Below are 13,673 nucleotides of genomic sequence, written 5' to 3' on the forward strand. Positions count from 1 at the left end.
TCTTGTTTTCTTGTCATTTGCTTGCTTAGGCTTTAATGATCTTTATCTTGATTAGTCATTTGCATATCATTTTACAAATTTACAGTCAAAACTCAAAAGTGTTAGTAGTTACTCAAAATCGATATACATCTTCTATCATGTAAAACTAAAAATAATGGGTTCACACACTCAAAATTGTTTGGCAAAAAAAATAACACTATTCAAAATTGTAAATCTTGTTCCAGTTCCTTCTGTGTTCTCGCAAGAAGTTGAAAAACTCTCTGTTGTTGCTACTCTTCAACAGTTCGTAAACTTTTGTTACATAACCAAAGTCTCGTCCGTAGATGTGACTTGCACATGCCGCTTTGTAACTCATCATCTCCCAGTCTCCTATTAACATACCGTTTTTAATTTCTGTCTCGAGCATTTCAGGGGAGAAATGGCGGTTCAGCCACCACTTAGCCCGAAGAGCCCATAATGTACTGGTGAACATTTTTGGTGTCGGGTTGTATCGAACAGAATATGTTTGTTGGTTCCGTTTATCTCCAGATCTGTCGTCAAGGCATACAGACATTCTGTCTTCATCAAGATTTTCAACGAAGTGACTGAAGCAAGAGGCCAACTCCTTCCAGATTTCAGGCTCAGGAAAAGAAGCTTCTACATGCAATGCTATCATCTCGATTAGCGACTGTCTACTATACTCATCTGCAGGTAATTAAAAACAGATGGTATTATTAACAACTTAGGCAGGATTCAAGGTCTTAAGGCTAAAAGGTGTCTGATGGATTGATATTAAGTACCTTCCATGCACATTCCAATAAGCTTCTTAAGGGTAGTTACACAACTAGGATCAATCTTTAAGATATCTTCATAGGATTTTGCAAGCATGTCGCTGTTACGATGAAATTTCTCCATCATTAGGGCCTTAATCCTACAGTTGAACAAAAGAACCAAAACCCACTTCAGAAAATCCTTTGATACCAGATTCTAAATTCCTAAGGCGGGCGAGAGAATGAAAAATATATCTTGGTACCTGAAAGGTTTTATGTCATGTACCTTCCTGCACATCTCCTCGACCATTTTCATTGCTTCATCTACATGACCTCCAAATAACAGAAGCTAGAAAAGGAAAAAACAAACATGTAATTAGTGCGAGACATTCCAGCTTTTAAGGGATGAACATGAGGACATTATGAGACACATAAGCAAAAATAATTAAATCAGTTTTTACATGTACAAGTGGATGTAATGCAGCCAAAGATACATGAGGCGGGGACTGAAGAGTTTGCCGCATATATTTGACAGCTTCTTTATAATAAGTATCATTGACAATCTTTATGTAGCAATCAGGATCTTCTGGCGGTTTTAAGGGAAGCAACCACGGATCCATGTCGCCTAACATTGAAAAAAAAAACCATAGATTCAACAGACGTGGTTATAGATTATAGCGTAATGCAAAAAGAAATTCTCAGTACTAACCAAGAATATTAATAACGGTGGGATCAAATTCAGCTCCATCTCGCAAAGAGCCTTCGTTTTCTTCAGAGGCTGCATAGAGTTGTGGTGAAGTGGTAACATGCGGAGTACTCTTTAATTTTACCTTCGTATCCATTTTTGTTCCTGAGTCACTGATGGACAAATGGGAATCTTTTTTACAATACATGACGGAAGTCTCTGAATCGTTTCTAGCAGAAACCTCTGACGCCGTAGAGCAAACCGACTCATCCCTACCTGAACCCTCAACCAGACTATCATGAGATCTTGATCCCGACATATTGGATACACTTTCGTTGTCATCTGCCTCTTCAGGCTGTAAATCCTTCAAGAATTTACTACACCACATCTTGTAGAATGTGATTCCTATAAAAAGATTGGCCCGTGGAAGCATTCCGAAATCACGGTTCTGCATCAAACTACCAAAAGATAAAACAGAGTTCAATATTAACCCAAGCAGAAACGTAGCAGACCACCTCAGGAAGGTGGAACTATTCCATTGGTGGATAAAGATTGTATCATTGTAAACATAAAGACTATCAACATACACAATTACAAGATAACATGTGCACTGAAACTATCAAATGCAAACTACAGAAACCTCAACATCCTATTAAAAACTAGTTCAAGAAGATATCAATCGTACCTGATTGCAGCACTATTGGCATCAGTGTTCATATCATGCTCAATAAAATGACAAATTTGCTCGTACCAAACCAAGAGTCTCTCCTGTTCAAATGACCAAGTAACTCAATGTTATCCTCGAGCCTTAGACTAATATGTCCACACAATCAAGTAAACGAATTACAAATCTAAAAAAGGAACCTCTTTATGTTGTTTACCAATCTGCCCAATCCAAGTATCATATATTCTTCCAATCTCATCGGCTTTGTTTTTCTTAGTTTCCGAGTGATTCACAATTTGTATATGAGCCTGCCAAAAACAAAAGAAGAAACAATAAAGAACCATTTCATCATATAAAGGCAAAAACCTTGGAACTCAAAAAGACCTCGTATTTGAGACGGTTCATCTTCGGACAAGGATCTTTAATTGTGCCTTTCATCAGAACAGAAAGCACACGACTTGCATCACTCCAGTTTCTCCTACGAAGTAACTCACGAAGGATCCCTGGTAATCTATTGAGATACTCGCTTCTGCTTGCCTTTGGTCCAAGACTCAGAAGATAAGATGGTTTTGCCCTACAGAGATGAACTCTCTTGAACTTTTGTTTATCTGAGACGATAGAGTCAACAATATCTGAGCTACGCACACGACGACGCTTAGTAGCTTTAATGTCTTCAAACTTATCAGATTTCTCTTCGGTTTCTACCAATACCATTATCCCCAAAATCTTCTTCGTGTGAATCAAATCAACAACCAGAAGCTATTAGGGTTTTGGAAGAATTAGAGAATCCAAAACCCTAATACCATAGCATACCACCACCCTGGGAGCAGAAAGAGAGAGGGAGAGGAGAAGCCCTGGGATTATTAACGGAACCGACCCGAACCAAGATTTTGAGTGTTCGGTTCGGGTTCGGTTATAAGGGATAAACCGACCGGCAGCAATTAGAATTGGCAATCGGTTTTCGGTTCGGTTCACCCGAACAGATAAGTTAATCGAAAATATTCACCCGACGTCAGTGGCTTCTTCTTCCTCTTCTGATTCCGATGCTAATTATCCAGTTGATGGGGAATTGACGGCCCGTGAATTTCAATTGAACTAATAGTTCGAGGAACTTACAAAAGCTGGATACAGAGGTTACTTCTTGCCAAAAAAAAACTAAAAACAAGGAAGAAACCAAAAGAGAGATATAATACTTCTAAACGAACTTTAACCACATCCGCATAGCGGTCCTAAAACACTTCCTATTCTTCTTCGCCAGGATAGCATCCCTAATCTGCCTGTCAAGACCTTTGAATAAGATAGTAGTCTCAGTGGACATGTTGAGGTGGTGTCTAGTGTTACGTTCCCACCATAAAGCGTTGACAACGGCTTGAGCCACTAGCCTGCGTAGGGGACGTGTGGATGTTTTATCCTTCATGTCCAACCAGCTGATGAATGCTTCCCAAGTGTGAAAGGAGAATGACCGGTATCCAAGTCTTCTAGTTACTTCCGACCAGAGTTCCTCGCTGACCTCACAGTGGAGGAATAGGTGATCACGGGTTTCCTGGTACCGACCACAGAGGCAGCAAGTTGCGTCGATATGTGTGTCCCATCTAGCCAGTCTCGCTTTTGTAGGTAGCCTGTCCAGGTGCAGAAGCCACATCACGAACGCGTGTCTAGGAATTGCTCCCTTAAACCAAACCTGAGAAGTCCAAGGTAGGGGGTTCTCTCGCGGTCTGACCTCCTCCCAGGTCCTCTTTGTTGAGAACGTTTGAGACTCGACCTCACCTGTCATCCAGAGGAAGCTATCTTGTTCCAACGCGAGTAGTGGGCTCTGTATCGTAGTAAGGTACATATGGAGGTCCAAAGCTTGATTTGAGCGAGCAGGCCTAAGGATCCATCCTGTTGTCGAGCAAGCGTCGGCCACTTTACCTTGCGGAGGGATACCCATTTGATATGGGCCGGAAGGACCAAGGTAGTCTATTAAGGGGCCAAAAGGCGTCCACCAATCGTACCAGAAATTTATCTGCTGACCGTTACCGAGCCTTGCCTTTAGGAAGCGTCTTGCAGTGTGTCTAAGGTTCAACAAGGCCTTCCAAGTCCATGAGGATTGTTTCTTTACATCCATAGCCCAGAATGATCCATCCTTTATCTTGGTATTGCGCAACCACATAGCCCACAACGAGTCGGGGGCATCAAACAGTCTCCAAATTAATTTGAGGCAGAGTGTTCTGTTCCAAATGCTTAGGTTTCTCAATCCCAATCCCCCTTCTTCTTTTGGGAGACAAACACTACTCCAAGCGACTTTTGCTGACCCTCGCTTGGTTACATCACCATTCCACAGGAAGTTCTTGCATAGACTCTCAATCTTCTTGATGCAACCTTTAGGGAGTATAAAAGCCGACATCCAGAAGTTAAGTGTACCATGGATCACGGAGGATAGGAGTTGCAGCCTGCCCGCATAAGAAAGAGCTCTAGTTGCCCACGAGCTGAATCGCTTTGTTAAGGCATCCAACAAGGGCCTGTATTCTGATATCCTGAGTTTTCTGTGCATGAGAGGAAGTCCTAAGTACCTTACTGGTAGTGATCCGATGTTGAAGCCAAGGGAAGCCATCTGGGAGGTTTCCACCTGGTTCACTCCCGCTAGGTATAAGTTTGTCTTGCTCTTATTCATTTGAAGACCTGAGGCGTCTGAGAACTCCTGGAGAACCCCAGTAATGTTTGATAGGGAAATTAGTTTCCCGTCGAAGAAAACCATGATGTCATCGGCAAACGCTAGATGGGTAACTTGGGGGTTCGAGGTGCTATTGTGAGCTCCTATGAGGTTGTTGTTGTATGCCTTCCTTAGCATCTGTGAGAAAACTTCCATGACCAATACAAATAGATAGGGTGAGATGGAGTCACCTTGTCTCAACCCCTTTGAGGCTGTGAAATGGTCGCACAATTCCCCATTGATGGCAATAGAGAACCTTGCTGTAGATATACACTGCTCAATCAGTGAGATGAAGGGCGCTGGAAACTCCATTGCCTTTAGGGTGTTGATGATAAACTCCCATAATACCGAATCAAAAGCCTTCTTAAGATCGACTTTGAGCATTCCCCTTTGCGATATGTTTTTATGGTTGTAACCCTGCACTAATTCAGTGGCCAGCAGAACATTCTCCACCAAAAGTCTGCCCGGGATGAACGCAGATTGGGAGTTGGAGACCAGATCCGGGATGACCCTCTTTAGTCTGTTTGCCAAAAGCTTAGACACTATCTTGTAAAGAGTGTTGCAGCAAGCAATGGGACGGAACTCCCCCATCCGTTGAGCGTTTGGGGTTTTTGGTATGAGCGTGATGATTGTTTCATTCCACTGCTTGAGCATCTTCCCTGACCTGAAAAATTCAGTGACAGCCTCGATCACTGAGCTTCCAACTGTTTCCCATTGCGCAGTGAAGAACTCGACACAATAGCCGTCTGGTCCTGGGGCCTTATTTCTGGGAAGCGAGAAAGTTGCTCTCTTGATCTCCTGTGGTGAGTAAGGCGCATTTAGAATCTGGAGAGCGCTTGAAGAGCAGCGTTTGGTGACAAGGGCTGATATTTCTGAAACTGTGACTGAGGAACGCGCACTTTGACCACCAAACAGACCCTTGTAGAAATTTACGACAAGGTTTTGAATTCCCCGTCTGGAGTCCACGACCTGGTCATTGTCGTCTAAGAGGAAAATTATCTCATTGAGACTCTGCCTTGTGAGAATAGACCTGTGAAAAATTTTGGAGTTTTTGTCTCCTTCTTCTAGCCAGCAGATACGCGCTCTCTGCCGTAGAAAGGATTCTTCTGCTAGAGCAAGGGTAATCCAAATCCTATGTGCTTCTTTTTCTTTTTCAACGCTCACAGAAGATGGTGCCGCTAGGAGCTCTTGCTGGCAAGCAAGCAGGTTTGCATAAGCTTCTTGCACCCTCTTTTCTATTCCTGAATAATTCTCCTTGCTAAAGTCTTTTATCACATTCTTCAGAAGTTTCAGTTTCTTTGAAATTTTGAACATTTCAGTCCCATCGAGGCAAAGAGCATCCCACCAGACCTTGATAAGTGGCCCAAAATCCGGATTTTGGTTTAGTAGAGACATGAACTTGAATGGCTTCTTACGCTTCTGCCTTTGACAGTCAAGGAAGAGGCATCCAGGGCTATGATCCGAAAAAGCGGGCTCACCAAAGACAGCTAGGGATGTGGGAAAAGCAGCCATCCATGCGTCGTTTATCACAACTCTGTCCAGCTTTTTAGCGACATGACCAGTACTATGCTTGTTCGTCCAGGTGAAGGTGCTACCACAATAAGGGAGGTCAGTCAGAGAAGAGGTGATCAAGCACTGACTTAGGTCGCGTATACCTGGAGGAATTGTGTGCACTTCATGGTTAGAGTGTTCATGAGGCAGCAAAACTTGGTTGAAGTCCCCCAATACGGTCCACGGTTTTGTTGAGATAGAAGTATTCTGGGAAAAGTCTACTATCTCAGCCCACAATGTTCTCCTTGAAGCACTACAGGTGGAGGATGCATAGACCACAGAGACGACTAACTGTTCAGCAACAAAAGGCAGCTTGACTAGGCAGGTGATCATCTGGAGAGATTTGCAGATGATAGTAACCTGAACAGAGGGGTGCCATGTTAACCAAATCTTACCAAGATCTGAAAACTCATAGTTTCCTACAAAATTCCAGTCCGGGAACACACTAGATACTATAGCTTGTGAGTTCGCCTGACTGACGTGGGTTTCTATAATCCCACCAAAAACCGGTTGATTATTCCTCAACCACTTCCGTAAACTCCTACGCTTTATTTTATCGTTAATACCTCTTACATTCCAGCAAAAAATATCCATAAAGAAAGAGGGATATTAGAGGATTAGAGGGCCTCTAGCCCTAGCTCCTCGGTGATTCCTTCGCAGCATTTTTTTAGACACTACCTTCAAAAAACGGTCTGGGTCCGCTTCTGGATTGTCCTCCTCTTCAGATAGGCTGCCCGAGGAGACATCGTTTTCAGACAAATTCTGATTTTCCTTTCCTTTTCCTGCACCATTGGTTTTAGGGGACAGATGCGCGAAAAGGTTGTCACGAAGGTCTATACAGAGCTGTCCATCATCAAAACCTAGGGGGTAAGATTTATTGGAGGCTTTAGCTTGTGACTGGGAGCCGTGTTGGCCTCCGTCATTGGGTCAGCACTAACCCTATGTCCTTCCAGAGCTGTTAGGGTGCGGGTAGATGAAGGTGTGTGGGCCTCAGTCCTTTGGTTACGCGAGTCTTCTGATGCACTTGTGGTTGTTAATGTAGGCATGACAACCTTACCGACTATGGGAAGTTGGCTTTGGATGGGCCGTTTGCCAGCTTGCTTATCCTTCTTTGCTCGAGGACAGTCTGAGGTTGGATGCTTCACCGATCCACATGCGGTGCACGTAGGAGGAGCTTTTGAGCATCTAGACACTGTATGGCCAACTTGTTTGCAATGACTACAAAGGGAAGGCAGCCAAGGGCTAGAGACCTGGATACGCTTTATCTGGCCTGATTCGAAACATGCATTCACCGCCTCAGGCAGGGGTTTTCTAGGGTCTATCACTGTGTAGACCTTTGCTACTTCGATGTTTATCAGATTCTCTGTGTGGGGGTGAAGGCAAATTGGGTTCCCCACAAGACCAGCAATGTGTTGAAGACCCTCTCTATTGAAGAACTGTAGCGGGACACCCGCGAATTCTAGCCAAACAGGTACCATTGTTAGTTCTGGCTTTGAGGGTTGAACCTCAGGGGACCATTTAGCCACGAACATGGTTTGGCCATCGATTTGCCAAAGGCTTTGACTGAGGATTCTCCGTCGAGCATTTGGGCACGGCACTTTGAAGAGGAACGAATTTCCTTCCATTTTTGAAACCGAGATGTCTTTACGTTGGCGGCTCCAAATACCATTTACTATTGCTTGTACGGCGCCTCGCGAAGGAGGTTCTTCATAAAATTGACCTAAAATGAAGCTATCCCAAGCTTTCTTGTTCCTTTCAATCACTGCGTTCGGTATTGTAACACACGCCTCGCCAGATTCAAGGGTGAAAGGAGTACCTTGTTTGTGCATCTTAATCGAGCTTCCATTGACAAGATTCTTCCATGGAAGGTCGGGTTTGCTGGTGGGGTTGTCTGTAGCCTTCGGGGGAAGCTTTACCGTCGACGGATCTGAGGTCGCCTCGTCGGCCGGGTTTCCACTGTTGGGTTCTGACTCACTTACAGGTACTGTTGAGGAGATTTCATCCACAGTAGCTGGAGCTTCGACAGTTGGAGATCCAACTCCGGCTGTCAAATCGGTAGTATTGCGGTTAGCCGAGACCGAAGAGGTCGCAGGTAACTCCGTAGATCTAGAGGAGACGGGGACACCAGCTGCTGTTGGGGACGCAGGCGATGCTGGGGTGGTAGGTGGGGACGAAAGAGAGGCTACTCCAATGGGGAGGTCCCTGGGTGGTTTTTTAGGTTTTTTCTTGGCCATGGGGACCGGCGGGAGCCAACGCCGAGATCGGCGAAGGTAGGGGTGAAAGGAGAGGGATCGCGTGTTTTGGGAGAGAAAGTCTCTTGGCGCGTGAGGCGCGTACCACACAACACTTTCTGTTACTTAGTGTATTCTTCTACTTCTTGTAGAGGAAACGAAATGGTTGAGGATGACGTTATGTCCTTAGGTGGGCAAATCAAGCTTCCTGGGAGTTGTTGGAACGACGAGATTCGTCTTTGGGAAATTTTCGTTGTTGAGCGGCTGCCGCTGTAAGTTTATCTTGTTATCACACATTTAGCCAACCTAATTAAATTATATTGAGTTTATTTATTAAGTTAGTGGGCTTACGGTTGATTTGGTGGTCCATTGTTTTTTAAGTTTTATTATACTACATAGGATTTGTGTTTTGGCCCATTTAATTTACTGTGAAAACAGAATTTCTTTAAATCGAAATTGTGAAATAAACTGAAATTTGCACCAGAAACCTTAAAATTCGAAAAAAAAACCAAAAAAAAAAAAAAAAAAGCCGAAAAGACCAAATCGAATTAACCGAAAATACCGAAATCCCAGGGCTGAAGGAAGGAGATGTTAATTCTGAGTTTGGAGATATGGCTCTCATTCGATGGCCTTTGGGCCTTTTAATCTGACTGAGCCCAATTGTTTATCTCTATGCACGAAATACCCGAACATGCGTTTTGTGTTTTTTAAAAATAAAACTACGTGACGTTTTGGATTCTCACATCCGAGGTTATAGCGTTTACTCAAACGCAGTATCGCGTCGCGTCATCATCGCTCTTTTTTGTTCAAAAGACTCAAAAACGAATTGATTTTTTTCCTATATGAAGAATTTGAAAATGGATTTTTAAATAGTTATTGTATTTTTTATGGTATCTACAATGTCGGCAAAATTGACCAATATTTGATTTTTGCCCTTGTGAGTATACACGTGTGGCCACGTAATCAAATCCGTTAATAATGAATAAACTAACGAACGTTTTTAAGCTAAACAAGCATACATTTCCCGAATCGTCCTTACCTACTTTGTTTTTATTTTTCAGCCCCTGCTTACTATATTAGTAGAGTTGAAATTGACCCCAAAAGTTTTTAAAATGACAATATGGTCAATCTTTTTTCGTTTTTCTATAAAAACTGAAACATATTTTATCAAAAAAAAAAAAACAATCATAAATAACCGAAAATTTCAAAATAATGTAGACATATCTACCCCAACCAAAATTCGTAATAAATCCGGCTGAATTGATGATAACCTTATCTTTTTTTTTTTTTTTGAATTGATTTTTTTTCTATATTTAAATGTCAAAATGCTAAGATAAAATAAATAAATGCTGAACAATTCAATTGTTGAATTTGAGGAAAGCCATTAATTGTAGGGAAGTACTATTACCCCCAAGACTTTTATTTTTGTCACATTGTCATCTTCTACTTTTTGAAGTGGACAAATTTTATATTATTACTTACTAATAACTTACAATAACAACAATACTTTCGCATTCCTTTCGAGGTGGCCAAAATTTATATTATTAATAAACTTATACTAAACAAATTATAGTATATATTTCCTTCGTTTCATAATATAAGATGTTTAGAGAAGTATTTTTGTTTTATAATATAGAATGTTTACAGCTTTCTATACAACTTTTAAATTAATTTTCTATTTTATATTATCGAATCTTGTTTATAATTGGTTAAACTTTATAAAAGTAAATATTCCTAATATGCATGTTTTAAGTAAAATATCTTATATTTTGAAACGGAGGGAGTAACTATGTCTATACTCCTTTTAAAAATTGATTAATTATAATTAGGAGGGTAAAATGGTAGTTAGATACTGATCACTTCATCTTCCTCCACCTTCCTTTTTCATCTCCGGTAAATCATATCGCCATCTTCCCCCAGACGATTCTCACACACACAACTTTATTAGTAGTCTCTCTTATTTATTATTTCTCCCCAACGATATATATACTCATCCACAAAACTCTACTGACCCATCTCTCTCTCCATGAACGTCCTCTTTTGATTTTTACTCTTCTTTTTTTTTTTTGGTTTGGTATTCTTCTTTCGTAATCAATCATGAGATTCAGATCTCTCATCTCTCTTCTCTTCCTTCTCATCTTCGCTACATCCGCTTACGCTAGATTCGTCTCTGTGCATCAATCTTCAACCGGTCTTATCTCCGATGGAATCGACGGTGGTGGCGGCGGCTCCGGCTCCGGATCGGTTATCAAGACGGTTGTTTCGGCTGAAGAGGAGAAAGAGGAAGCTTGTGAACAGACCTACGGGTTTATGCCCTGTACCAAGACCGCTCTTGGGAACGTTTTTCTGATTTTGGTTTATGGGTTTCTCATGTTCACTGCTGCTACGTATCTCTCTGCCGGGAGTGAGCTTCTTCTTGAGATTCTTGGCCCTGGAATTGTCGGTGGTTTGTTCCTTCCTATGCTTGGCGCGCTTCCGGACGCTATGCTTATCATGGGTATGTCTCAAATTTTGAAAGTTTCCCGAATTTTTAGAGCTTTGAGATTTCATATGCTTCGATCTATACAGTGTCATGCCTTGTGTTCCGAGTTTTGCGGAATTTGAATTTATTTGGGTAAGAAAATGTGATTTTTTTTTGGCTCTGATTGAGATTTGCCAGGTTCTGGGAATCAAATAGTGAAACGATGATTGTAACGGATGAACGAACTTTATAACTTGTCACCTTGTGCATTTTGGTCAGAAGTCTTAATCTTTTTTTTTGTAGAAGTTATTGTCTTTGCTCTTTCTTCTTGATGGGTCTTATATGTTTGTGTTTCTTTGGTTATAACAATGTCTGTCTTTTGGATTTCATAGTGTCTGGACTTTCTGGAGACGCAGCAACTGCTCAAAGCCAAGTCTCTGTGGGAATGGGTTTACTCGCTGGCTCCACTGTTATGCTTCTCACTGTTATCTGGGGAACTTGCACTGTGGTTGGCAAATGTGACCTTCGAGATACTATTGCTGTAAACAATCAAGACACTAAACGCTTCAGTCTTACAGGTAACAAGGAAATGTTATATAGTTTCAAGAATTTTTCGGTATTACTGTGATCTTTGATTGACATACAGAAAGTGAAAATAAAGCCTTTACTTATTGTTGTTTACTCTGTTTGTAGATTCTGGTGTAACTGTTGATATTTGGACCAGCTATGCTGCAAGAATTATGGCTATATCAGTCATTCCGTTTGTCATTGTCCAGCTTCCACAGATGTTGGGCTCACAATCTGGAAGACACTTGTCTGTGTTGGTTGCTCTAGTTTTATCTGTTCTAATGTTAATCTCTTACTGTGTATATCAGGTAACACCAATTTTCAGGACACTAGTTCCAAAAAAGTATCTATTGTAATTTCTACATTCGTTTGTGAGATAAATTATTCCTTGTATGATGATATCTAGGTCTTCCAACCGTGGATCCAAAGGAGAAGGCTTGCTTTTGCAAAGCACAAGCATGTTATATCAGGAATCCTAAAGCACTTGAAACAGCACTCTTTGGGAAGGCTTCTTGATGATGAAGGTCAGCCTGATGAACATGTTATTAGAAAGTAAGTCATGGTTTCCTTACATATAGAAAGCAACAATTTTTAGACACTTTACTCGGTTTCACCTTGTGCTCATATTTATCTGTTTATTAGGTTGTTTGAGACTATTGATGCAAACAAGGACGGACACTTATCACCGGCTGAACTAAAGGCGCTTATCATTGGGATCAGCTTTGAGGAGATTGATTTTGACAAGGACGATGCTGTGGGAAAAGTTCTCCAAGATTTTGACAAGACTCTCGATGAGCAAGTTGATGAAGACGAGTTTGTACGTGGCATTAAACATTGGCTCCTCCAGGCAATGGGAAATGCTGCTCCAGCTGGTCCTGATGCTGGTCCTCGTACGATGAAATTCCTCGACCATTTCCATGTGGTAGAGAGACTTTTGAAACCCTATCTTAACACACATGGTCACAAAACGTCTCCAAACTAATTACATTACAATTAATCTTGTCTTTGACAGCAAACAAAGAGAGAGCATACTCTGTTGGGAGATAATGACAATGGTGAGAACGAAGAGGAAGGCGGTGAGGTTTCAGACCCAAAATGGATCACTATTAAAGCAGCTCTGCTGCTAATCTTGGGAGCTGCCATTGCAGCTGCATTTGCAGATCCATTAGTCGACACAGTTAACAACTTCTCGGCAGCCACAGGGATCCCATCTTTCTTCATTTCCTTCATCGCTTTGCCTTTAGCCACCAATTCAAGTGAAGCTGTCTCTGCCATCATCTTCGCTTCCCGCAAAAAGATCAGAACCGCCTCATTAACTTTCTCCGAGGTCCGTAAACCACATTTCTTGTATCTTTCTGCCTTGTTTTACTTCCTAAACTAAAAACCAGTTTCTTGGTGTTTGTTTGTTTGTTTGCAGCTATGTGGAGGAGTGACAATGAACAATATTCTGTGTCTCTCGGTGTTCTTAGCAATCGTCTACCTTAGAGGACTAACATGGAACTTCTCATCAGAAGTGTTGGTGATTCTCATCGTTTGTCTAGTGATGGGCAGTTTCGCGAGTTTCCGCACAACTTATCCTCTTTGGACATGTTTCATAGCTTACTTGCTCTACCCATTCTCCTTGGGTCTGGTTTATATTCTTGATTACTGGTTTGGCTGGTCGTAGAGATGACCAGACGCTGTGTTTCTAGAGTTTGTTCACATGAGTGAGTTTCTTCTCGCGTGGTTTCTTTTGTTCTCGTTATGTTTATGGATTTGAGAGTGTAAAAACCTAAAAGTTAAATTCTGAGATTTGTCAGTGATTATATATTGAAATAACAGTCTTATTAAAGCTAATATGTTCTTTCTTGTTTTACTTGACCTTCTTCTGGTATTGAAACCAAGAATAAGTTACTCGTCCATATCTTTTTGTTTTCAAGCAACTCCATATATTAAGTTATCTGAAGAGACTCTCTTTATGAGAGAGCCAAGAAGGTACCGATGTGCCTAGATGGGAAAAACAAAAATCTCAGTGTTTTTGCACATGGAAAAACAGAAATCTCAGTGTTTTTGCACATTTCGCAAGTTTATCCG

General features: G+C 41.6%; 3 protein-coding genes across 4 annotated transcripts; 1 reads left to right on the forward strand and 2 right to left on the reverse strand.

The window, feature by feature from the left end:
* Positions 1 to 41: 41 nt before the first annotated feature.
* Positions 42 to 2,982, reverse strand: LOC104778256 (uncharacterized). 2 transcript variants are annotated; one of them, XM_010502654.3, is made up of 8 exons: positions 2,483 to 2,982; positions 2,299 to 2,406; positions 2,120 to 2,202; positions 1,459 to 1,892; positions 1,211 to 1,374; positions 1,013 to 1,098; positions 780 to 910; positions 42 to 684 (listed from the first exon to the last, which is right to left on the reverse strand). In XM_010502654.3, exons 1-8 carry the CDS (start codon positions 2,810 to 2,812, stop codon positions 197 to 199), a joined length of 1,824 nt encoding a protein of 607 aa, XP_010500956.2. In that variant the 5' UTR covers positions 2,813 to 2,982; the 3' UTR covers positions 42 to 196. The 2 variants fall into 2 exon arrangements, with proteins under 2 accessions (XP_010500956.2, XP_010500957.2); XM_010502655.3 differs by having other exon boundaries at positions 2,316 to 2,406; positions 2,483 to 2,963.
* Positions 2,983 to 3,293: 311 nt separating this feature from the next.
* LOC147947858 (uncharacterized) lies at positions 3,294 to 8,575 on the reverse strand. The gene is made up of 3 exons (XM_087507475.1): positions 7,280 to 8,575; positions 7,020 to 7,184; positions 3,294 to 6,887 (listed from the first exon to the last, which is right to left on the reverse strand). The coding sequence occupies exons 1-3, from the start codon at positions 8,573 to 8,575 to the stop codon at positions 3,294 to 3,296; spliced, it is 5,055 nt and encodes a 1,684-aa protein (XP_087363601.1).
* A 1,768-nt stretch (positions 8,576 to 10,343) lies between these two features.
* On the forward strand, positions 10,344 to 13,436 carry LOC104778258 (sodium/calcium exchanger NCL). Its single transcript, XM_087507067.1, has 7 exons — positions 10,344 to 11,069; positions 11,426 to 11,611; positions 11,727 to 11,908; positions 12,007 to 12,152; positions 12,243 to 12,522; positions 12,613 to 12,927; positions 13,018 to 13,436. The coding sequence occupies exons 1-7, from the start codon at positions 10,670 to 10,672 to the stop codon at positions 13,264 to 13,266; spliced, it is 1,758 nt and encodes a 585-aa protein (XP_087363193.1). The 5' UTR covers positions 10,344 to 10,669; the 3' UTR covers positions 13,267 to 13,436.
* The last annotated feature ends 237 nt before the right edge of the window (positions 13,437 to 13,673 follow it).

The sequence above is a fragment of the Camelina sativa genome, chromosome 3 (assembly GCF_030686135.1).
Source record: "Camelina sativa cultivar CO46 ecotype springtype chromosome 3, ASM3068613v1".
In the NCBI taxonomy this organism is placed as follows: domain Eukaryota; kingdom Viridiplantae; phylum Streptophyta; class Magnoliopsida; order Brassicales; family Brassicaceae; genus Camelina; species Camelina sativa.